This window comes from Urocitellus parryii, chromosome 13, assembly GCF_045843805.1.
Source record: "Urocitellus parryii isolate mUroPar1 chromosome 13, mUroPar1.hap1, whole genome shotgun sequence".
In the NCBI taxonomy this organism is placed as follows: domain Eukaryota; kingdom Metazoa; phylum Chordata; class Mammalia; order Rodentia; family Sciuridae; genus Urocitellus; species Urocitellus parryii.
Genome location: NC_135543.1, coordinates 13893645 through 13920047, shown reverse-complemented (window position 1 = coordinate 13920047; position 26403 = coordinate 13893645). Strand labels below are relative to the sequence as shown.

Below are 26403 nucleotides of genomic sequence, written 5' to 3'. Positions count from 1 at the left end.
TTACTCAGAAATATTTGGAGCAAGTGATCATAATTTTTCAGCTCCTAAACTTTTAATAGCAGATAAGGTTAATTACATTGCTTTGAAGTAGTTTTCTGATTACCTATACTAGAAAGATATAAAATACTTATATTAAATAGTTACAAAAAAGAGCAGAAATCAATATCATTAACTATAGAATTTAAATTATTTATGTAGATTATAGCCTTCATATGTTACAGGGCCAATATTAATACATCTTCTTACCAAATAAAGAACTAGAGATAACAAAAGAGATCCAATATACCAATACAAACAAAGAAAAATAAAGAGTTGACTTAGCACAAAGACTTACACATTATATGAACTCACTACACATAATCTGGTTAAATTTCTTTTGTTAGTGATTGCTATACCATCATGTAAATCTTCATTATATTTCCTGAACCTACCTTAACTTCTTTACTAATACTTCTTGTTAGGTTGGAATGAGACTTGATGATCAGCAAAGAAACATAAGAAGTCCAACCCACAAAACCAATAGCAACACTGATGCCCAAGAAGAATCTGTCATAAGTGTGATAATAGGATAATCCTTTTAATGCAAGATGAATCAGTTCTGTGCAAAGGGAAACCTATAGAGGAAAAAAAAATATAACTTGCACCTGGAAAGAATAAGAAAATTTAAATTTCAAAGAAAGAAAAAAAGTTTCTAACAGCTAAACCACTATAGTAAATCAGAGTGAGCTTATAGATGACAAATTTAAGAATAGATTTTGTCTAAGAATCTTCTTGCAAGTACAAAAAAATTCCAGAATACAATTAACTTTTAAATTTTGACGAAAAGGGGCATTTTAATGTAAACCATTTAAGATATATGTAGTATTCTAAAATTATTCTTTTTGAAGAAATGATCTTCAGATGACACATAGAAGAAATGAAGGTTCTCTACTAAAGGTGCCAAATAATGGAGATTCCCACAATGTGTGAATGTATGTATGTGTGCATGTACACCCCCACACATCCTTTTATATCTTTTCATATCAAATGACTCAAGACCATTATAAAACATCACTAAAATAGCTTACTATTGCAGAGGAAAAGAAAAGCTTATCATTTAAAATCACAATAAAAACAAACATTGGAAATGCATGGTTTCCAATTACTTGGGCAACTTTTATAAAATGAAAACAGAATTCTTTCTTACTTTAAAAGTATATGAACATTTAATTAAGAAAAAAAAAAAACTAAAGAAAAACATGGGGAAGGAGTTGGGAAGAGTCAAAACTTCAGTATGACTCATTAGATCTTCATCTTTTTTTTTTCCCCTGGCACTGGTGATTGAACCCAGGAACTCAAACATTCAGGGTAAGTGCTCTATCACTAAGTTACAGCCCAGTCCTTTTTCACTTTATTTGTCCAGGCTGATCTCAAACTTGCCATCTCTATCTCAGGCTCCTGAGTAGCTGTGATTTGAGCCTCGCACCCAGCATTATTAGACTTCTGATGGTGCAATGACACATGCATGGCATTCTAAAATATTTTACATAAGAAAGTGACAGTAACTTGAAATTTATTTTCTCATTTTAAAAATTGGGAATAAGGTTCATTTCTAAGGCTAAGCCAGAAAAGTGTGCCCATAATATTATCTGAAATAAAGAGAAGTATGTCCATGGCCAAAGCAGATCCTCAGGAAAGTTCCCTGGCCTGCCCAATGTGCTGCTGCTCTTCATCACCATACCTTGCCCTTCCCCAACTCTGAAATGCTAATCAGCTATTTATGTCCACAACACCTGGATACTTTACTTACCGCTTCATCAAACTTTCCCTGTTTTATGTACAATCTTGCTTTTCTTAAAACGTCTACCTGTTTAGAATCAGAGAGCAACCTACAAAAGAAAAAGAATACGTTTAAAATGTTTTCTCATTTCAGTTACATTTGCTCTTGATTTTTATTTTCACTTGAAAAAAAAAGGATAGTGAAAATTGAGAAAACAAAAAACAAAACAAAGCAAAAATGCAAGAAAGAAATATTAAACTAAATTGTATTACTTCTGGCTGTTTGAACTCTTCTAAGAAATAGCTTATAGGTAGATCTAGTTTTCTTGACCCAAAGTTTTAACTATAAAACTACACTATGAAAATCACATAAGCCATCTTTATGAAGAAATGTTAAGACCCTGACAAAGATATTCTGGTTAAATCAAAGTAATTAATGGAATACAGAGTAAATGGCATAAGTTCTATCACTAAGCCCTCATGTGTTTATGGCAGATGTGAAACACAAGGCAGGACCATCAATGCATTTTTTGCTCTCAACCCAGACAGAACCTAACCAACAATGCAAGTCAGTGAATAACCTGAACCTATTATACTATGCAATATATGGGGAAATACTAAAATATACAGCATTGCCTGAAACTATAGAAACTGAGGAAACATAATAATGAAACAAGTATATATATTTAAACAAAAATTGCAATAAAGAGCTTAACTAAACCTACACTCCTAAACTTAATATATTAATGTTTTAAAAATTATAGGAAGTAAATATTTTAAGCAATCATTCTAGTTTCAGGTGGGAGGGTCAGACACTTATTTCAGAATCTGAGATTCTTGTCTAGAAAACACAACCATTTAAAATTTTATGTTTTTTCAGAAAATTTATTAACCTTAGGTGCCTATCTATTACTTCCCTTAGAGTTTTATGGGAGACTCTGATAAAGAATCTGTGCATATTTCTAAGAGCTATCAGATAGTCCAATCTAATCAGCAGGTTCTCATTTTTTAAACTCCAGGAAAATTCTCCTCCCCGCTTATATTATTGGAAATTGGAAGGAAAAAGTACCAGGAAGCAGGAATACATGAAAGAAGAACAAGTGACTTCAAAATGTTGCCTTGATCCATTCTCTATCCCTTCAGACACCAAACATCGTTTGGGAATATTTTCCTGGAAGTTTTAGAAATTAAATTACTGAGCCAAAGTGAACAGACATTTTTTGAAGATGCTAAGTTGAATTTCCCAAATTTCTAAAAAAGACTTCTAGTTGATCTTTTTCCTTTTGCTTTGATCCACTCAGATTCTTAAATTACTGAGTATACTGTCAACTTCCTTGTAACTGATACAGGCTTACTGTCTATTTCATCGATTCTGAACTTGCTAGACTATTGATGACACTCTCCTTCTATTCAACTTAATTTCCCATTATCCAAAATGTATACCATCTGCTAAATAATAGTTAAACTCTCTGTTCTTCATCTATCATGTATTTACATCTGAGTTCTTAAATCTTCATCATTCATTATGGTCCACTCCAAATCTCACCTCATACCACTAACACTTTTGTGTGATCTAATGATCAGTATATTTTCTTTCAACTAAATTATAACCTCTACATGGATCAAGATAATAATATTCATTAATTTGCCCAGTAATACTTAGCCAAGTGCTAAGCACATACAATAAATCAATAAATCTTAATTGGTTAAAATGTTATCAAAATTCTGTAGACCCAAGAAAGGAAAAAAATAACAGAATGGAATACATTGCCATTCTTAAAGTATCTAAGGATTTGCTAAATTAAATAAAAAGATGAAAAGGAAGATTTTCTGAAACCAATTACTTATGCTAACTTAAGAAGCCTTCTCAAGTATTAAGAATGAAAGAAGAAACATTTATGCTACATTAAGAGTACTCACATAAAGAAACAAGTCAGGCTAATTTATAATTTTTCATAAATGGACTATTCATAAATCTTGAGACATATCAAAATAGACACACCAAAAGCCTGCAATATACCTGAAAATCATCAAAATATTCTGTATAAACCTCACTATGGCTACATGACACTTAAGACTCATAAAACTTGTCCCCAATATAAATTTTTTAAAGTTTCATATGCAGTTAAGAAGGGATATGAAATAAATATTTTTATTTATAACATTTTGAACATAAAGAACTTTTTGAAAAACAAAGTCCAGAATATAAAGTAAAACAAACATATTTTTGTAATAAAGAAAACAGACAAAATAATAATAAGTAAAGGGAACTGGGAGGGGAGTAAGGAAAAGAATATCACGTACAAATGAAAATAAATAAGGGAGCTCTGATACATAATTATAAATAAATCTTGAAAGCCACATGAATAGAAAAAAATTGAAAAAAACTATTTTAAAAATAGGGATTCAACTATGTCACATAATTTAATATCCTATTTTTAAAAAGAATCTAAAGAAACATGGCAAAGTATTAACCTCTGTTATGGGTAGAAGAATTTTTGTTATAATCTATATTCTTTTCAACAAGCTTGAAATATTTCTTAATTAAATCTTAAAATATGTTAATAAGGGATATGTTCATACACATAAACATGTACACATGAGATATATTGGCAATGCAAAATAAACTGGAATTTACCTTCAGAGAAAAAAACAACTATGTAAGATTGGGATATGAGAGGAAAGGTAAATTTTTATTGCTGCGCAATTTTTATTGTGTGCACATATTATTTTTCATGAATATTTTACCAACTAGTTTTTTAAAATAAAATATTTAAAACACTAAAATTTAGTCATAGCTTCTGGCTATAACAGAGAAGCTTGGGCATATTAACACTCTCACTTGGACAACTAGAAAGCCTAATAAAATAAATTAAATATCAATCTGAAAGTACCAAGACAAATTAAGAATTGAAGGGCTAACATCCTAAAGGGAAAGAAATCATAAAGAAGGAACTCAACTTTCTAATCAAGACATCTGCCATTTGTATCTTGGCCTAATGCAAAAGGCTGAGAATTTGGGCATATAGATGCAGCCCAGAGGTAAATAATACAATAGAGGTTTTGGCAATCTTGCACCACTGGAGTGATAAAAAATAAAGTTTGTAGCTGCCGATGCAGGCAGGAATTAGGACCTAAAAGGCAAGAAAAATAAGAAAACAATTCTGCGTTTCAAAAAAACAGATTTCCTAGAATTATTTTCTAGAAGAATTACTTAAACAATTTTAATAGATTCTGAGGTGACGTGGGGGTTTGTTGTTTGTTTGCTAATGGTGCGCTTGGAAGCAGTGGCCTCACACAATTCTAAGCCAGTGCCCTTCCACTGAGCTACATCCCCAGCAAAAGAAGTCAAGTGAAAATGAGAATATACTGTGTGAATATAAAGCTCAGAAATAGGGATAACTGTTGAGAGCCACAGCCGAAGGGGCCCCAGCAAACTTCCAGCTGCCAGCTGATGATTGGCTCACAGTGGCCCCAGCAACTTCTAGCTGCCAAATGATTGGCTCCTCTGCGGTGATGCTCATTGGGCTGTTTCCCTGCCCTTTCAGACCACGGAGCTGCTCATTGGGGGACTTTTTTGGCTCCGCCCACACAACCCAGCCAATCAGCCTCAAGAGCAGGAGGAGTGGGGGAGGTGGAGAGGCTTGTGGGAAGCCGGTGGTGGCAGTTAGGCTCTGAAGGTTTTTCCTGAGGAGCTGTTTTGTTTGGCGTGAGTGGTGCTAAAAATAAAGTTTGTTTCTTTTGACAAGTGGCTCCTGAATTGTGCCCACCCAGACTGTGGCAGATAACTACTTGGTGGTATTTATAAATCAAGGTTTAGATTTGGAGGGGGCATAAAAGAAACTTTTATGATGTATTTTTTGATGTAGACGCTGGTTACAAGAGTGTATATTTTGTACAAATCCACACTATAAACTTAAAATTTATGTACTCTGTTCATATGCTTTAATAAAATTTACATTAAAATTTGATCAGTTTTGAAACAGGCTAGATAGAAGGAAGATAAGCCATTTTCTTTCACATACTGTAATGAAGAGACTAAGGTAACACTGAGAACGATTTAAAGTACAATTGAAAGTCAGAGGTATTTTTGAGGAAAAAATGGCTACAATGACAGCCAACAGTGCCATCTCAGCTTGAGGAAGTTCTTTCAGTAAGTTTCACAGAGAGGACACAGTTCCTTGTGCCTAGACCTCCTCAGAATTCAACCATCAATCCATGAAGGTCAAAATGTCCACTCTAAATCTATTAACAGACACTTTACCAAATCCAAGCACTTTACCATTTTATTATTAAAAGTTATGCCTGATATATAGTATTTTATTATATATAATGAACATAACACATAGATTATTTGTTCCATGGTACAGATAAAGTATCTACTTCTCAAAGTCACAACTTTTAGGGGTAATTCTATTTATTTGAATGGATAGTCAGAAATTTTTCAATCTAAAATTCCTAGATGGCACATACAAGTTAAATTACTTAAAAACTATGTATTATTCTTATTTCAACTAATACTTCTTTTATAATACTCTTAGAATTCAATGACAGACTTTTTATCATTTTCCTCTTAATGAATATATCTGCTTAGCACTTCCTTTCTTCTAGATTGATGGCACAAAACAGTGACACGGACATTTGGAGAGAATTCAGAATAGTAGCAAGATCAATTAAAGGGCTGAAAATTAACTTTCTTTAAGGGAAGGTTGAAGACACCACCTAACCTAATATGGGAAAGAGAAGGTTTCAGGAATAAAAATATATTCTCAGATGCTAATAAGGAAGAAATTGATCACCTGTTCTACCTTTTGGAAAGTGAACTGACATACTTGGTCTAAGAATTGTTGTTCAGAGACTGTTTTCATTTTAAAAAAGCAGTTTAAACATTGACATTTAAGAGTTTAGGCAATGATATACTAAATTAATTTTGCTCTATATCTGTGTTTCTACTTTTCCTGAAATAATACAAGTTTTAGATATGATGTCATATAATGATAAATTATTCATCTACACTTTAAATAAAGCCTCTGGAATATTTGCAGCATAATTAGCTCTCATGCCCTTATAAAAAAATAAGACAGTGATGGAATACACATTTTTTATGCAGAGAATAACAAAAAACCTTGATAATTGCTGAGTGATAAAAATATACGGTCAGATGGAGGACACTGTGGTAAACAAACAAACTGTCTTGGATGAAAGAAAAAGCACATTACAAACTAAACAGCAGAAAAGCCTATCATAATATTAATCTATTGATAAAGACTTTCCAAGAAAATTTCCATTTATTCCATAAGCCAAATGGAGTTTCCAAAATCAGGATGAAAATAAGAGTTAGGAAACTGAGGGATATTTGAAAGCAAGCAAATTTAACAAGAAATATGATAATATGACATTATTCAAATCTATTCAGTTTTTTAGTTTTAGATATTAAGAAGGGAGAGTGCGGATTGTAAGGGATAACTAAAAAAATTTTAACTGAGTGTCCTACGTTAACATGAGTTGGGTGGTGAGATTTGAGATAAGAAAGGACACTTGAATGGAGACAGCAGGAAACTTGGAAGGACACAGAACCTAATGTTTTGCTGCACACTGAAATTCATCACATTTGGGCCTGGGCTGTGGCTCAGTGGTAGAGGGCTCGCCTAGGACATGCAAGGCACTGGGTTCGATACTCAGCATCATATAAAAATAAATAAATAAAATAAAGGTATTGTGTCCAACTACAACTAAAAAATAAATATTTTTTAAAAATTCATCACATCTTTTGTGACTATAAAAATGGGGGTGGGAGGAGTAAACCAAAACTCTAGAAAAAGATTTTTCAAATTATCTTGTAAACTAAGTAGGAACTCTAACACATGGAATGTTATAGAGATTTAAGCATTCAAAAAAACATTATTTCCATAAAGCTCAGGGTACAGTTCAATAGAAATGTATAGCTCAGTAGAACAGCACTTGCTAAGCATGCATGAGATCCTCTGTTTGATCCCACAATTGCAAACAAAAAAATTTTTAGGAAGTTATGATATAAAATTTGCTGGCTTATCTCACTAACAATTATTTATTCAGAGACAGAATAAGTTCTTCCCATAAATATTACTATCCACATTATGATGTAAATATTATATTATTTACTGTCACTAAGATCAGACTCTAATAAAATGTGTTTATATTTATTTTGGTACCTGGGATTGAACCCAGGGGTTCTTGACTCCTGAGCCACATACCAGGTCTTTTTATGATGGTTTATTTATTGTTTGTTTGTTTTGATATAGGGTCTCACTAAGTTTCTTAGGGCCTTGCTAAGTTGCTGAGGCTGGCTTTGAATATAAGATTTCATTGAGCTTATGTTTCAGCCTCCCGAGTCTCTAGAACTATAGGTGTGCCTGGCTAAGGAAAATTATTAAGTATATCACAGCAAAATCAGCCATGGTAGATTGACATTCTAAAGACCAAACATTCCACAAAACTGTACTGACACTAATTTATTTACTGAACTACTAATGTATACGAGACCTAAGTATGCTTTTAAAAAAATTATTAAATTTGATTAATTTACTAAAAAAAAAACCTGATAGCACTGCCTTAAAAAAATAATTTACTGTTGAGTATAGCATTTGAGACGGAAGAAATAATGCAAAATAGCACAGTTAGGAGTTAGAATATCTGGGTTCAAGTTCCAGTTCTTCATCTTACTAGCAGTGACCAAGGACTGGGAGGACTCAGTTTTATCACCCATGTAGTAAAGAAAATCTCGTTTCATTCAATTAGCTGGTTTCTCTGAATGGTTTCTGTAAAATGCAAATCTGACCATGCCTTAAAATACATTATTTTAAGAACAAAGTACAACCCTTCATCTGCCCACCAGGACAAGTCTGGCCCCCACTTAATGTTCTCCTTTGCTCTTCCTACATTCCTTCAAATGCCAAACATAAGTTTAGGGAATTCTTCTCCAATCTTTGAACATTTTGCTGTGTTTTCCTATAGTCTTGTGTCCCACAAACAAGTCTATGTTCCAAACAGGCAAAGTATATTCCTTTTCTTGACTTTTGCCAGGTGCAGTGGTGCATACCTGTGATCCCAGCAACTTAGGAGGCTAAGGCAGGATGATCTCAAGTTTGAGGTCAGCCTCGGCAATTTAGCCAGGCCTTAAGCAACTTAGACCTGTCTCAAAATAAAAAATAAAAAGGGCTGGGGATGCAGCTCAGTGGTAAAGTATCCACTTAAAAATTCCCAGTACTCGACCTCCAAAAAAATCCACACAAAAACTTGACTTCTCTTTATACATCTTCACATAGGATATGTTCCAAAAAACTAGGAACTACAGAAATGCTTCCCTTATAAAAAAGTTTTCTCTATCAAAATACATATAATTTCTAATAATTGATAAATTAAAATTAGTAAAAAACTAAAATTACAGACCACAAATCTTACTCATGTTGCATTTTTGGTTCAATTTTCTTCTTTCTCTCACTAATTTTTAATGTAGTTGTAATCACACCAAATGTTAACTTCATAACTTGTATTTTATGATTTTGTTAAAAACATACTAAGACATATTATACATGAAAACAGAATGTTTAGTGGTTATTTTACAGCCTATATAGTACATACATTACTGTTATTCAATTATATGGTTTTCCTTTTTTTTACTATAATCCTTTGATGAATACATTGGGGAAAAGACCTGAAAATACTGATCACACAATGGAATCACTTGGTTAAAGATGATAAACATTTTAAGGTTCTTCAAGTGTGAAGTTTAGTCTCTAAAAGAGTGTCTATACAAATTTAGAATGCTAATAGCAATTTGTGGAAATGTTCAGTTAGCCACACTATCTTCAAAAAATTTGGTAATTTAAAAAGTAGAAAACAGAAGCCCCATGCAGTGATACATGCTTGTAATCCCAGCAACCTGGGAGGCAGAGGCAGAAGGATCACAAGTCCAAGGCTAGCCTCAGCAACTTAGCAAGACCCTTAGTAACTTAGCAAGACCTTGTCTCAAAATACAAATTTTCAAAAAGGGCTGGGAATGTAGTTGTAATCACACCAAATGTTAACTTCATAACTTGTATTTGGTTATGATGGTAAAGCACTCCTGGTTTCAACCCCTAGTACCAAAAATAAAATAAAATAAAAGTGAAAAATAATATTTTCAATTTGAATTTATTTTTTTGACGATTAGTGAGGTTAAGTTTTATAACTTTTTCTATTATAAATTTTTGAGCTAAGGCCTTAAAATGGATGTTTAATAAAGCTGTAGAATTAAAATTGCTTTAACTATTTTAAAATAGGATAAACCCACCTTTCTGATAATCATGTTATAACCTGGATTCATTTGATCCAATCATGGTATAAATCATATAATAGTGAAATCATTCTTTATAATAAATGCTTAATCTAATCTCAAAGATGATTAATAAAGTCCATCTTTATATAATTATACAATAGAATAATGGACTAATTGTACTTACGAATGTTCCCTAGTAAGATTTTTTTTTTTTAAAAGAGAGAGAATTTTTTAATATTTATTTTTTAGTTTTCGGCGGACACAACATCTTTGTTTGTATGTGGTGCTGAGGATCAAACCCAGGTTGCACGCATGCCATGCGAGCGCGCTACCGCTTGAGCCACATCCTCAGCCCGTAAGATTCATTTTGTTCCTTTATTTTGTGGTGCTAAGGATTAAACCCAGGGCCTTGGAGGCAGGCACTCTACCACTGAATTATACCCCTACCCCAAAAAGATACTAATATTCTTGAGTATTTAAAAAATCAGTGTTTTATTCCCATGATAAAAAACTAAGAAATAACGGTTTAGAAAATCTAAATTTTATATATATATTTTTTTCTTTTTATTTTCTTTCATTTTTTTTTCCTTTTTTTTGGGCAGTATTAGGGATTGAACCCAGGGGTAGTCTACCACTGAGCTAGTCCTTTATTACTATTATTTTAAATTTTGAGACAGGGTCTTAATAGGTTGCCAAGGCTGGCCTTGAACTTGATATCCTTCTGCTTTAGCCTCCCTAGTCACTGAAATTATAGACTTGGGCCACCAAGCCTGGCTTTTAATAACAATTCTTAAACATAAAGATGTTACAAAATTTGTAGAACTTACTAGTTGGTGATTACTAACACACATACAAATATACACACATGTGTAGATATATTTATTTATTTGTAGTTGTTGTTTTTGAGACAGTGTCTTGCTATGTTGCCCAGGTTGGCCCTCAACTCCTGGGCTTAAGTGATCCTCCTGCCTCAACTTCCTAAGTAGATGGGGCTACAAGTACACGCCACAACATCCAGCAAGAACTATATATTTTTAAAGTTTGCAATTAAAATAGTATGAGAAGCTTCAGCAACAGCAAGGTGCTAAGTAACTGAGACCTTGTCTCTAAATAAAATACAAAATAGGGCTTTGGATGTGGCTCATTGGTTAAGTTCCCCTGAGTTCAATCCCCAGTACCTAGCTCTGACCAAAAAAAAAAAAAAAAAAATAGTATGAGAAGGCGTGGGAGTACAGCTCAGTGACAGAACACTTGCCTAGCACACATGAGGCCCTGGGTTTGATCCCAACGACAACAGCAACAACAACAAATTGTTATACTGTTCACAACATCACAATAAAACTTTTAAAATTTCCTTATTTCAAAATTTGTGGAGATGGGAGGTGGATGGTAGATTTGATTATTTTCTTTCACTCTCATTCTATAAGATACTTGTTAATCTTGTGGCAAAATGAGGGAGAGAAATCATCTCCTGAAAGCCAGCCAGGTGGAATGCCCAAAGAACTCCTAAGTGACTAGACTACAGAGCTAGAAACAATTAAAATCACTGGGCCACACAAGGTTTTACATTTAAAAAAGGAATTTTGGAACAGATGGGGTCCCTAAGAGATCACCAAGAGAAAAAAGTGACAATTCAAGAATCACTGCATAGATAATCCTTAGAAAACACTGTGTGGCTCAGGGTACAGCTGAAGGCTCACATGTGGCCTTTGAGATAAAAAAGACAGGGAGAAGAGCTTATTCAGGCCAACAGGGGAAAGAATTCCCCTTGGTTTTGGGGTCTTGAGTCATTAAAATAGCTTAGTAAAAATTTTAAATATGCACTAAATTCTACAAACCCCATTATTTCTAGCTAAATCCTTCTGCTTCAGCCTCTTGAGGTAGCTTACAGCATGTGTCACCATCCCCAGCAAGTTTACTGATTTTATACAGTAATTTTCAAATAAAAGATATCAGACGTTCTTGATTCTATTAGTTAGATACATCTCTTTCTTAATTCCATTTTCCCCCTAAAAATTGTCTCTAAAAGACCTTTTGATATTTTTATCATTTCATGCTTTTTTTTCTTTTAATTATTTTCCTTATTTTATTTTTGGATCTACAATATGTACTTTTGGAATATAAAAATGTTTTTCTTTCCTTTTTTAAGGTACTTTCACATTTACACAAACCTTTTATGCTTTTCATAGTCATTTAGCTCCACCTGCTGGTCATGCCTTAGCATATCATTAGAGTCCACAGGACCAAATTTGAGGTTCTTTTCTATGTTAGAACAAATATTTCATGACTTTTATTCTTTTTAGTGATATAATATGTAAGATATAATAAAGAAATTTTGCTTATTTTAAAAAATAGGATACAATAGCATATGAAATTACAATATGTATCTACTGGATCCTTCTATAAATCTAAGATAGATAATCTTAGTGATCTTATTTATTTTTCCTGCATCTTAAAATATTTGTTATTTCATTCCTTAGAAATTATTTCAATATTTGGACTGGGGCTGTAGCTCAGTGGTAGAGCACTTGCCTTGCACGTGTGTGACACACCGGGTTGGATCCTCAGCACCACATAAAAATAAATAAAGATAGTGTGTCTATCTATAACTAAAAATAAAATTTAAAAAAAGAAATTATTTCAATATTCATCAAATGTTCATAACTATGCTAGAAAGGACCAAACAAGGTAATAGCAGAAATACTATTACACTAAAATCTAGTAATGCTGATAAAATTAATCATGTATAAGTAAAACCAATTTCGGATGTTAATATTCTAAGACGAATTTTCTTAAATTTAAGAACAGATGATTGCTGGGGTTGTTCGGTACAGCGCTCGCCTAGCATGTGCGAGACCCTGGGTTCGATCCTCAGCATCACATAAAAATAAATAAAATAAAGGTAATGTGTCCAATTACAACTAAAAAATAAATATTTAAAAAAAAGAACAGATGAAAGAACAGCAATTTTCTAAGAACAAAAAGAAGTATGGGTGGGCTGGGGATGTAGATATCCAATAGAAGAGTGCTTGCTTAGCATTCATAGAGTCCTGAATTCTATCCCCAGCACTGCAAAAACAAATAAAAAGAAGTACAGTATTCATTCAAGAAGAAAAGATTTCCTCACACAATGGTTTGTGATAAGAACATGTGTTGTTTTTCTGAAAGAATGTATCACAACAGTATCACTTCATCTTGTTTGTTTCTGGGCCCACATTTACTTGACAAAGTCAGAGTAAAGGAAAGGGATTGGGAATGGGAAAAACAGTATAATGAATTGGACTTAACTTTCTTTTGTTCATACATGAATACACGACCACTGTTACTCCACATCATACACAACTACAAAAATGGGAAGTTATACTCCATGTACATAGGTAATGTCAAAATACATTCTACTATCATGTATAACTAAAAAGGACAAATAAAAGCATTTTAAAAAATAGGCAAGACAACCAGTTGAACAGAATAGAAGACACAGAGACAAATCCACATACCTACTACAGCCATCTGATATTTGACAAAAGTGCCAAAAATATATCTTGGAGAAAACATAGCTTTTTAAACAAATCATGCTAGGAAAACTGGGAAACTATATGTAGAAAAATGAAATTAGATCTCTCTCCCTCACAATGCACAAAACTCAAATCAAAATCTATCAAAGACTTAGTAATTAGATTAGAAATGGCAAATGCTGGGCAGCTGAGAGGGGAAGCCGGGAAGAGGCAAGTTCCTGGTGCAAAGGTTGCTCTGCAGCATAATTTAGGCCTCGGAGGAGCAGTGGTGGTCACGCTCTATAAGATGGGGTTTCCGGAAGCCGCCAGGACACATCAGATTGAGGCTGCTCCCACCAGTGCTGCAAGTGATGGATTTAAGGCAGATCTTGTCTTTAAGGAGATCGAGAAGAAGCTTGAAGAGGATGGGGAACAGTTTGTGAAGAAAATTGGTGGTATTTTTGCCTTCAAGGTGAAGGATGGTCCTGGGGGTAAAGAAGCCACCTGGGTGGTGGATGTGAAGAATGGCAAAGGATCAGTGCTTCCCAACTCAGATAAAAAGGCTGACTGCACAATCACCATGGCTGACTCGGACTTACTGGCTTTAATGACTGGTAAAATGAATCCTCAGTCGGCCTTCTTTCAAGGCAAATTGAAAATCACTGGCAACATGGGCCTGGCAATGAAGTTACAAAATCTTCAGCTTCAACCAGGCAAAGCTAAGCTGTGAAGAATTCCCTTTGGCAACTTTGGAAAATCGAGATGAAATATATAGATATATATCCACATATTTCATTGTCAGAACTTAGACTGAAACTACACATTGGCAAATAGCATGAGACAGATTTGTTAAATGGGTGTGTAACCAATTGTGTTTTTCCTATGCTCTTGGTAAACAGAGCCTGATGGTGTCCTACTGCTTTGAAGAATTGCATACAACTGTGCATGACAAAGTTAATATGGTAATTATGGTTTGGGGTAAATTAGTTTCAGAATAAAATTAGGAACAGTAAAAATCTAAAAACTATGCAAACAAAAGCTCTCATTTTGCTTAGAAGTTATATTAAAGGATTATTCTGCTGAAGATTCAGTGTAAGTTTTTCTTGGGAGAACTAGGGAAGAAACAGAAAAGCAGAAGCTGACCAGTAATTAGTGTTATGCACTTAATGACCCGAATCAGTTTCTTACTAATAATTAAAATTCTGTACTGGGATTTCAAAACAAAACTTGTAAACTTTTGCATTTCATGACATCAGAAAAGATTTTTTTTTCTTCCCAAATAAAGTGATAAAATCAGAGCTTGTGTTGGAGGAGAGGGCATTTATAGCGAACACAGGCCTATTTTTAAAGTAAAAATATTTGTAAATGGGTTTCTTTCTTGAAAAATCAGGGTATTAGTGTCATAAAAGGCTGTTGCTAAAAATAATTGAAAAAAGTTTAATTTTAGATGCATAGTTTTCAAATTATTATCATAATCATTTAAGTTTATAAAGCTCTCAGCTTTTTATTATATTTTTTCTTTTTCACATTTGGTTAATTATCTGTATTTATCTTCCTAGTTTTTCTAATTCTAATGTTATTTCTTACATCTAAGATACGGGATAAATATAATGCTTTTGAAAGAATGTTTAATAGAAAATTAAAATAACTCTTGCTGATCTCAAAAAAAAAAAAAAAAAGAAATGGCAAATGCTAGAAGACAAAAGAGGGTCAACACTCCATCATACAGGTGCTAGTACTGACTTCCTTAACTGACTTCCCCAAAGCACAAGAAGTAAAACCAAGAATCAATAGATGGGATGCCATCAAACTAAAAAGCTTCTGTACAGCAAAGGATATGATTAAGAGTGTGAAGAGAAAGCCTATAAAATGGGAGAAAATCTTGGTTAGCTACTCTTCCAATAGGAAATTGATATCTAGAATATTCAAAGAACTCAAAAAACTTAACACTAAAAACATAAATAACCCAAACAATAAATGGGCAAAAGAATTATATAGAACATTCTCAAAAGAAACACAAACAGCCAACAAAAATATGGAAAAATGTTCACCATTTTTAGGAATAAGGGAAGTGCAAATGAAAACCACACTAAGATTTCGTCTCACTCCAGTCAGCATGGCAATGATCAAGAATATGAACAACAATAAATGCTGATGAGGTTGTGTGAGAAAAAGTACACTTGTACACTGTTGGTAAGACTGCAGATAGTACAAACATCTGGAGAGCAGTATGGAGATTCCTCAAATGAATAGGGGTAAAACCACCAAATGACCCAGCTATCCCACTGTTTGGTATTTTCCCAGAAGAGCTAAAATTGGCACACTACAGTGATAGTCACCTCAATGTTTATAACAGCACAATCCACAATAGCTAAATTATGGAATCAACATGGATACCTGTCAATAGATGAATGAATTATGAAACTATGATACACACACACACATGCACACACAAAATGGAGTTCTGCTCAGCCACTTCATTCAGAAAAGAATAAAATTATAGCATTTGCCAGTAAACGGATAGAAATGGAGAATATCATACTAAGCAAAATAAGCCAAACTCAGAAAGTCAAAATTGAATATTTTCTCTTAAATGTGAAAGCTAGATTAAAATAAAGGAAAGGGGAAGGGAGGGACAGGATAATACAAAGAACTAATCAAATATAAATTAATAGAGGAGCAAAAGGAAATCAAGTAGAGTATAGGAAGGACAATGGGAGAGGGAAAGGAGGTTGGGAAGGAAAAGGAGGGAGATCATGAACTGATATTAATTTCCAGGTGTGTATGAGTTTGTTGGGATGAACCCAACTATTACATACAACTATAAATCTCTAAATTAAAAAAAAAAGTTAGAAAAAGCATTATCAAAGCAATATATGCATATAATTTTAAAAATCAAACAATTCAAAAGGGCACCATGACAATCAATCAATAAATTCCTGCTTCATTTTTCTCATTTCTCAGTTTGCCAAACTGGACATAAAACTTTCCACATGTGTTTATATTTAGTTATTCTGGTAGTTAACAACACTTTTCTCATAAGTTTTCCTTAGTATTTCTTTGCTTGTTGACCTGAGGCACTTTCTGTTGACTCCTGACTATTTCCAGCCTTTCTCCTCTCTCAACAAAGCCATCTCACCATTTTAACCTACTTGTTGGTTATCTTGGTTACTTTAATATTAAAACCTGTATTTTATTCTGTTAATCACAGGAAGAATTCTCCACTTGCTGATTTATGAGGATGGTAGCACCACTGCCACTTTTATGTACATTGCTTTTCTCCTCTGCCTCCCAAATTTTTAATTGCCTTTGTATATTGTCAAGGTTGCTAACATTTGCATTCTATTCTGTAATCATAATTATTTCTTCCATGCTTTAACTAAAGATCCACTCTGAAAGCTGAAAACCAATATGTACATTAGTATGACTAGTATTTAAATACAGTTCAGTGAATAGCAAAGTTTTATGCTGTGATTAGATTTTTCTCATTTATTTCTTAAAAGGCTTCACCCATAAGCAAGGTAGAATTCCCTTTGTCCTACTCCCAGTAATTGCTCAAAATCATGGCACAACCTAGAGTGCTTCATATTTGAAACATGCTTACTTTTTTTCTAGTTTGAAATATTTCATTTTCCCCTAAAATTTCTGTCACTGCTGTTTTTCAAAAGAGTGGGGAATTAAGAAGTGTATTCTTCCCATGCAACCAACCTGTTGCTAATCTCCCCCTCCTTTTTGCTCAATCCATCTATTACTTAAAATACATTTCATTTAGCTTCAGGCCTACTCAGTTCCTATTCTAATTTAGAGGATCTGCCTTCCATCTGCACCATCAAAGAAAGGTAAATTTTCTAAAAGTTTTTAGTTGCATTTCCCATCCTTAATTTTTTTTTAATGCATTCTATATTCTTTTTCATCTTGTAAAGTTCATGCTTGTTTTTATGGACATAATAGTTTTTTTTTTTTTTTAAGAAATTTATTTGATTTTTATGAAGGCTGAGAAGTCCAGAATGGAGAGGATCACATCTTGTGGGAATCTTTTTTTTTTTTAAGAGAGAGTGAGAGAGGAGAGAGAGAGAGAAAGAATTTTTAATATTTGTTTTTTAGTTCTCGGCGGACACAACATCTTTGTTAGTATGTGGTGCTGAGGATCGAACCCGGGCCGCACGCATGCCAGGCGAGCGTGCTACCGCTTGAGCCACATCCCCAGCCCAATAGTTCCTTAACTATTTGAGTATTTTAATACCTTTAGGTTCTCTTCATTGAATTATATATCTTGAAGAGTTAGTTTTTCCTTATTTCTTAGGGTTTTCTGCTAATATTGCAGGCCATTAACAAGTGGCGAATTTTTTGCCAGAAAAAAAATCTGTAGGCAGGGCTAGTCACTTTGCTCAAGGATGGGTGAGCCAGTAGTTGGGCCATGCAGTAGATGACAAAAAGTTCGCAGTGATTCTAACTATGTACAGCAATGTTCAAGCAGAGGTTGAACATCAATGTAGGTGAAGTTTAGGATCATCCTGGCAGCCAAGCAGAAGAAGGTAGATAGTGTGTATAAAGAATGCTTCTCCGACTAGCCTTTCTAAGGTGGCTGAACTAAAGTAACCCTCAAGTATTCTCACTCTCAGCATTCAATGCGTTTTCTTCATGCAGGAATTGATAATGTATTTCTTGTTCTGTTGTTTATTTTGTTATGGTCTGTATGTACTGCTACAGTGTAGAAAACTCTACGAAGGTAAAGCCTTTGCCTATCCTGTTCACTGCTACGTATACAATACACATAGTAGTAAATGAATAAATGTTTTCTAAGAAAGAAAGGGATAAACACATATTCCTCAGAATCAATTCCATTAACAAATCTCAACTCTACTATAATAAAAAGAAAATTCAAATCGGCATAATAGATGTATATGCTATAATATACTAATGATATTGCAAAGTCCTAATTTTGCTTTATGTTTACTCTTCTATACATCCATATGTATATACATACATACACACACACACACACACACACACACACACACATACAAGTATACAAGCACATTATTGTGAAGGCAATACAACATTTCTTTCTAGATTATGAAGAAAACACTAGTGTAATAAGTTGTCCAAAACAATTCCAAAAAAGTCATTCAATTACACCCCCAAGACTCATAAATGGAAAAATTTCAATGTTATTTAGTCATTAGAAAAATCATTGATAACTGAATGTGAACCTCAGAAGGTTCAGTAAACCTGCCAAGCGTGCACCAATAGTCAGTAGTACCAAACAAGATCTGTGACTTGGAAACTGCCCATTGCTGATTCAAGGAAAACATGTTTTCCTGGGATCTAAGAAAATGAAATCTGGTGCCACCAAAGTGGGCTATCTTCTTTGTCTACATGGTAGAAATTTCTCAGAATGCAAACCTTCACTTTTTATTGTCATTTTCTATATTCTCCCTAGAGCTTCCTACATGTTTAACAATTTTCACCACCATCTTCATTCCGACAGCTACAAAGTCTTCAAAACCAATCCACATCTCCTGAGATCCAAACCCTCATTTCTGAGGAATTAACTGATGTAATCAAACTAATAACATTAATCCTTGCTTCTCAAATCAGCTCTTCCTTCTATAAACCATAATGGTATCAGCATCTTCTCAATCAAGCAGGCCAAGAGCCAGGAAGTGACTCCCTCTCCTCTTTCTTACTGATCCAACACCTTCCCAATCAACTAGGCAAGCCCAATTGACGTCATCTCCTTAAAATTCCTCATCTATCGCTCTATTTCCCCATCCCCTCTTCTAGACATTCAAAGGTATCTAAGCATCTGGATTATTATTTAACAAAAGTAAAAGAAAGGAATTTAACTTTAAAGGAGTTTGCACTAATATACACAAAAAGATAAAGTTCATAAGTAAACTAATCTATCCTATCAACATCAAACTCAGCTAATTTTAAAAAAGGGACTTACTTAAAAGGTGTAAACAAAAATGGTAAAGTAGCTTCTTTTTTCTGAGTCATTTTCACCTGGGAACCAAGCACAAAAATATTTTTATTACATTATAAATATTAAAAAATTAACTAATTTCATTTGGAATACAAATATCCATTAAAATGGTTCTTCAGAGATGGTTAACTACTTTGAAATAAATGGAATTTTGTGTTACTATATTGTTTCATGCATATTTTAAAAAATTTGACACTATCTTACCTATCTCAATATGCTGAGAATCATATTAATCCTGAAAACATAATATGCTGTAATGTAATTAAAATTGTATTTATTAACTTTTTGAAAACAAAACCTGCCAAAGTTTTAATCTGAATCACCTCATTAGGTTGTAAGGTATCTAACAATGTATGTGAAATGACAAGAAATGTTACATCCTTAATACTACTTCTGTGGGGCAAATTCTAGTCATAAAGATCAACTTGTAGTTGTTACAAGTGTAGGTGTTAATTTATAATTAGGGACACTCCTCAAAGGCAATTCTTCACCCTTTGACTCATGGAACCGGCACCTCAGAAATGACACTAGGCAAATACTGAAAATTTAAAGATAATGAGTTGTAGGAAATATTTAAAACAACATGAAATACCTTACTTAATATGTTCAATTTTTAAATAACAGTATTATGCATTTTTTTAAATTTTTTTTTGTTTTCTTTTTACCTTGAACTGTTCAAGAATCTGTACTGCATTTGTAAACATGCTTTCTGCTTTGAAGAGATCAGTATTATTAAGATATTCCACAGGAAGGATTCCCTGCAAATAATAAATATAGGCTTAATATTAGTGTTAGTAAAAGTCAGGCTACTCTTATAAAAACAAATCAGACTTAAGAGGGAAGCAAATATAGATAAGATATACAGTCAAATAAATCACTAATGAAGAATCTTTTATAAAACCATAATCGAAATATGTTGTCATTTTTCTCACAAATTATTGAATTAAAGTCAATATAACCTAACACTAAGTTACTACTGCTATGGTTTAAATCCTAAATGTCTCCTAAAGGCCCATGTTTTAAATGCTTGGTCCCTGATGCTATTGGGAGGTGATAAAAACGTTTAAAGGTGGGGTCTAGTGGAGGGTCTTTGGATTTACTGGGGGTATAATCTCAAAAGAGGATTGTGAAACCTCAGTCTTTCCCTTCCTCTCTCTTTTTCAAATATTTTGTTTTAGTTGTAATTGGACACAATACTTTTATTTTATTTTTATGTGGTGCTGAGGATCAAACCCAGCACCCGGCATGTGCTAGGCAAGCACTCTAGCTCTGAGCCACAACCCCAGCCCCTCCCTTCCTCTTTTTGTTTCCTGGCCATGTGGAAACACTTTGCTCTGCCATGTATTTCTACTATTATACCATCAAGGACTGAAACCTCTAAAACTGGAAGTCAAAAAAATACATAAAACAAGAAAGAAAATTAATTAATTAATTAATATAAATTTGAAACAAAATAAATTGTTTTCTCTTTATAGGCTGACTACCTCAGGTATTAGAATGAAAAAAAGAAGACTAATACAATTACTATACGCTAGGCAGTGAATTAAATGTCTTATACACAAAAACAAATCAATATGGTGGGCCACAGCTTGCATACTTAAAAATAATAATAATAAGACATACCAGAGTATACCGTACATTTTAGAAGTAAAGACTGTTTTATACAATCTTATTTCATTTATATACATCCACACACTCACGACTGTCAGGGTCATATTACTCAACAGTTTTGAGTTTTATGACATTATTTTTAAAGTAAATTTGATTTTTTAGAGCTAATAAAAGTAAATGGAATGAGTATTCTTGGTTTCTTTTTGGCTTTTCAAAATACATGCACATTAATAACAGCATTATTAAGTAATTAAATTAAAATTACTTAAGTATTACTAAGTAATTTTCCTCAAGGGATATAACATGGTGGTTCTATAATTAGTGGGGAAACTCAAGAATTAGGCAAATAACTTGGGCCGGATCATGTATAGTTCAAATCTTGAGCATTAAGCAACAGAAACTAAAACAGGTATAATGCTACCCATTCTCTACCTTCCTCTAGTATTGGTACCATAAGCAGAACAGTCCTGCCATGGGACTGTGGTTGTGGTTCCTTCTTGTAAGTTTCCAGAGCTCCTTTGGTTCTCAATAATTTTAAAGCCTCGTGTTTGAGCATCCCTGCGATTCAGCAAGCCATCAAGACATTTTAAAAAATTTCCTTTTAAATGGACTCAGTCTCTGCTGCTTATTACCAAAAAGTTATTCATATATTTTTATCACTTGTATCTAGAGTACACAGATATAAATCATATGTATTTTAGAATATGAAAAATGTTAAAGCTATTGAGTGTGTCCTCCATGTTATAAAATACTATAAACACACAATTGTAAAGTATTACATGTTTAGAAATAAATATATAAAAATGCACAGTTTTTAAATCTAATTAAAGATTACACAAATGGAAAATACTGGGGAATGATATTGGTCATATTATATGGTTATATTGTGTGTCTACAAATGTGTAACAAATCTTAATATTATGTACAATTATTACAAGTATGGAAAAAATAAAGATTATAAAAAATATAGAAGAGTAAATTTTACTGTGCAATTTTTAAAATGCTGAGTATTGATAATAAAATCTTATTTCCTACCACTGAATTAAGGGGAAAGGGAACTCCAATAAGAGAAGCCATCAATGGTGCAATATCAGCCTACAAATAGAAAAAAAAAATCAGTTCTAAGAAGTCTATGGATGTAAACATAGAAATAATTTAATCCAACTATATTGTTAAAAATAATCATGATTGTCATAACCAATTACCTTTAAACATTCAGTTAATACACAAAAGATGTTAATCCCTTAAAATGTCATTTGCTAAAAATGAACTTCTGAAATAATAAATTTGAAAAGTAAACATTAAGTCCTCAGTGCAAACACATGAAAACAACAATCACTTATTCTATTAGCTAAGATAACCTGATCATTTTACATCAGTTTTTCAGTATTATGCAAAAGAATGCCTTAACTAGTAAGAAAATATACAGCAAAGACAATAACTACAGAAAAGTGTACAGAACTAAAGAAAGTAAGTATCTTACTTACTATTCAACTGTCTTTAATAAATACCATCTTCCCCAAACTGGAAATCTCTAAAGTCCTCCTAATTTCCCTTTTGTCCTCTCCCAGAATCTACTATTGGCCTCCTCTAATCTGTTCATATAGCACCTAGAGGAATTCTTTCACATAAATTTGAATCATTTCATTCTCAAGGGCTTCAAACATTTCTAGAACTTCCCCAACTTTCTACATCCACAGTACCCATAAGGTGCCACAGGATCTGTGCCTATCTTCCTCTGCTCCATACCACACTGCCATCTATGGCTCTGCACAATAGCCTTAACAATTTCTTACACACCAAGTACCTTCTTACAGAGCTCTGTGCAAATGTTTCCCCTTTGCCTAGAAAGTCTTCCTGCTATGCCCTGAACTCATAATTCCTACTTATTCTTTAACCTCAACTCAATCCTCAATTTGAAACTTTTGCTGACCAACACAGTTGATCACATCCATCCACTATTTGTTATTATGGCTTTACAGGTCTCTTCTATAGTATTTAATACAGCTATAATTCACATTTATTTGTATACTAGTTTGATTAGTATCAGTTCTCATCTCTGACATATAATTTTCCCAGGGAGAGATTGTGTTCACTTTTACTTATCATTATATCCTTCCAATTAGCATAAAATGTAAAACACTGCAGGCATGTGACAGTGTTGATTAAAGGAATGAACAGATTCTTATCTAAGTAGATATGAATGAAGCAAAAGAGTTTGACAGCAGACTGAGTATTTAGATAGCAGTAACTGAATATATGTTCAATTTCAGTTATAATCCAGTCTGACTATAAGAAAAATATGTTCTAGTTTTGTGTTTTTCCAACTTTGACAATGGTTTTCAAGTGTGTGTACATGCACACGCGCATTTGTGTATTTATTTATCAATGGACCTTTATTAATTTATATGTGGTGCTGAGAATCAAACCCAGTGCCTCATACTTGCTAGGCAAGCGCTCTACCACTGAACTATAACCCTAGCCCAACAATGGGTTTTTAATTGTAAAATAATGAATAGATATTCTGATTTCATAATTGTCATTTACTTAGTTAATATGCATCTATCTTGAGATCATAAAATAAGAAACCTTCTTGTTATGCTGACAAGAGGCCTGAAAGTGGGAGCCCAGACCTTAGTTTGTCTACCACAGTAAGGAATGTAAACTTATGCATGATATGGAAGGCAAGATACTCCTGCCACTTTGGAAGCCACATCATTATATCCCATGTTCTACAAATAGTGAAAATGGCTCTCTAAGTAGCATATCCTAAACAATGACAACTGTGTGTTTCATATTTACAGATGCCACAAGTCTAACTTTATTAGGTTGTCCACACACTTTCCTATAACAGAAAATTTATAGTTGAGTAATTTATACTCTCATTATTTTTTCTCATTACATTTGTAAGAATGGTGGTTAAGTAAAAAATCAAAATATAGTTAAAGGCAAAATATATGTTAAAAAAGAAATGGTAACAAACACAATACAGAAAAGAAATCCCTAATAGATCTGTATTCAGAGAAAACAATGAAACTATAATAAATCATCACAGAAATATAACAATCACGAAAATTCTAACTGATATAATATGAATTATCCAGTGTTATTTGGAGTGAGCTTTTCTTTTATTATCACTTGGGATTTTTAAATATTTTGCCAATGAGAGATTAGTTGGGCTAAAATATTTGCATTGAAAGTATTCTCTTTAGTTTGGAAATGTTTTTGGAAAATCTTTTGTCATTCTTATTAATAGGCCTACTTTTCATATTTTTCCCCTTTCCCTTACCTGTTTGATCCCTGGTCTACTTATCTTTCTTTGATTCCTCCCCACCCCACCCCTTTTATTATCCTTTCTCCTCTCCAGCTTCCACATATGAGAGAAAATATACAACCCTTGACCTTCTGAGTTTGGCTTGGTTTGCATAACCTAATCTCAAATTCCATTGTTTTCCTGCAAATGACAATTTCATTCTTCTTCATGGCTGAATAAAATTCACTGTGTATATATATGCCAATTTCTTTATCCATTCATCTACTGACCTACAGTAGTTCTACAGTTTGGCTAATATGAATCGTGCTGCTATAAACATGGGTATGCAGGTATCACTATAGTATGATGGCTTTAATTCATTAGGATAAATACCACCAAGTGGTATAGCTGGGACTATACTATTTTATTCTAGTTCTAGTTTCTATTTCTAGACTTTTTTCTGGTTCTGCGAAGAACATCAGTGGTATCTGATGGGGACTGCATTGAATCTGTTTATTGCTTTTGGTAGGATGGACATTTTAACAATATTAATTCTGCCTATTCATGACCATGGAAGGTCTATTCACTTTCTTGTGTCTTCTTTAATTTCTTTCCTCAGTGCTCTAGGTTTTCATTATAAAGGCCTTTCTCTTTCTTGGCTAGATTTATTCCTAGTTTTTTGTTTTTGAGACCACTGTAAATGGAATTATTTTCCTAATTTCTTTCTCAGCATTTTAATTATTAGTATGTAGGAAAGCAACTGTTTTTTGTATGTTGGTTTTGTAACCTGCTACTTTGCTGAATTTCTTTATTAGCTTGAGCAGTCTTTTGGGGAAGTTTTTTTTCAGTATTATAAGTATAGGATCATATCATCTGCAAACAATGACAATTTGACTTTTTCCTTTTCTATTTTTATCCCTTTTATTTCCTTCCATTGCCTAACTGCTCTGGCTAGAATTTCTGGTACTGTATTAAATAGAAATGATTACAGTAGTCTTGTTCCAAATTTTAAAAGAAATGCTTTCAGTTTTTCCACATTTACTACAATGTTGGCTTTCAGTTTTTTACATAGAGCCTTTATGATGTGGAAGTAGATTCCTTCTATCCCTAGTTTCTTCAGTGTTTTTGTCATGAATGGGTGCTGAAATTTGTACGTTTTTTCCTGCATCTATTAAGAAGACCAAGTGATTTTTGTCCTTAATTCTATTTATGTGATGGATTACACCTAGCTTTGCATATGTTAAACCATTCCTGCATCACTGACAAAGAATTTGGTCAGGATATACTTTCCTCTTAATATGTTGTTGAATATAATTTGATAATGTTTTATTAAGGATTTCTTTATCTAAGTTCAATACGAATATTGGTCTGTAGTCTCCTTGATATGTCCTTCTCTGGTTTTGGTATGAGTGTGTGTGTGTGTGTATGTATGTATATATATATATATATATATATATATATATATATATATATAGAGAGAGAGAGAGAGAGAGAGAGAGAGAGAGAATATGAGTTGTTGGTAGACCTCTATTTTATTCATTTATCTACAGTGCTGAGAATCAAACCCAATGCCTCACACATGCCAGGCAAGTGCGCTACCCCAAGCCACAGCCACAGCTCCTGTTGGCAGGCTTTTTATTACTACTTCTCTTATTGCTAGCTATTGTTCTGTTAAGGTTTTCTATGATGTCTGGATTCAATTTGGGCAGGCTGTATGTGTCTAGGAATGTATCCATTTCTTGATTTTCCAATTTATTAGTGTAAGTTTTCAAAATAGTCCTTAATGATATTCTGGATTTCTGTGATGTCTATGGTGATTTTTCCTTTTTCATGTCTAATCTTATTAATTTGAAAGTCTCCTGTCTTCATTTTTGGCTTATCAACCTTGTTTATCTTTTTAAAGAATCAGTTCATTTCCTTGATCCTTTGTATGTTTTTTATTCTCTATTTCACTGATTTTGGTAATGTTTTGAATTATTTCATTCCTTCTACTGATTTTGGA

At 33.2% G+C, this 26403-nt stretch overlaps 1 protein-coding gene and 1 pseudogene across 1 annotated transcript in view; one reads left to right on the top strand and one right to left on the bottom strand.

The window, feature by feature from the left end:
- The window catches only part of Pign (phosphatidylinositol glycan anchor biosynthesis class N), a 117694-nt gene that overhangs the window by 57829 nt on the left and 33462 nt on the right, over positions 1 to 26403 (bottom strand). Inside the window, exons 11-15 of the mRNA XM_026404637.2 lie at positions 22184 to 22243; positions 20203 to 20295; positions 19502 to 19557; positions 1790 to 1868; positions 432 to 614 (exon numbers count right to left, since the gene is read on the bottom strand). Coding sequence (XP_026260422.2) covers positions 432 to 614; positions 1790 to 1868; positions 19502 to 19557; positions 20203 to 20295; positions 22184 to 22243 — 471 coding nt within the window. The remainder of the gene's footprint in view (positions 1 to 431; positions 615 to 1789; positions 1869 to 19501; positions 19558 to 20202; positions 20296 to 22183; positions 22244 to 26403) is intronic.
- LOC113193860 (sterol carrier protein 2 pseudogene) lies at positions 13758 to 14919 on the top strand (annotated as a pseudogene).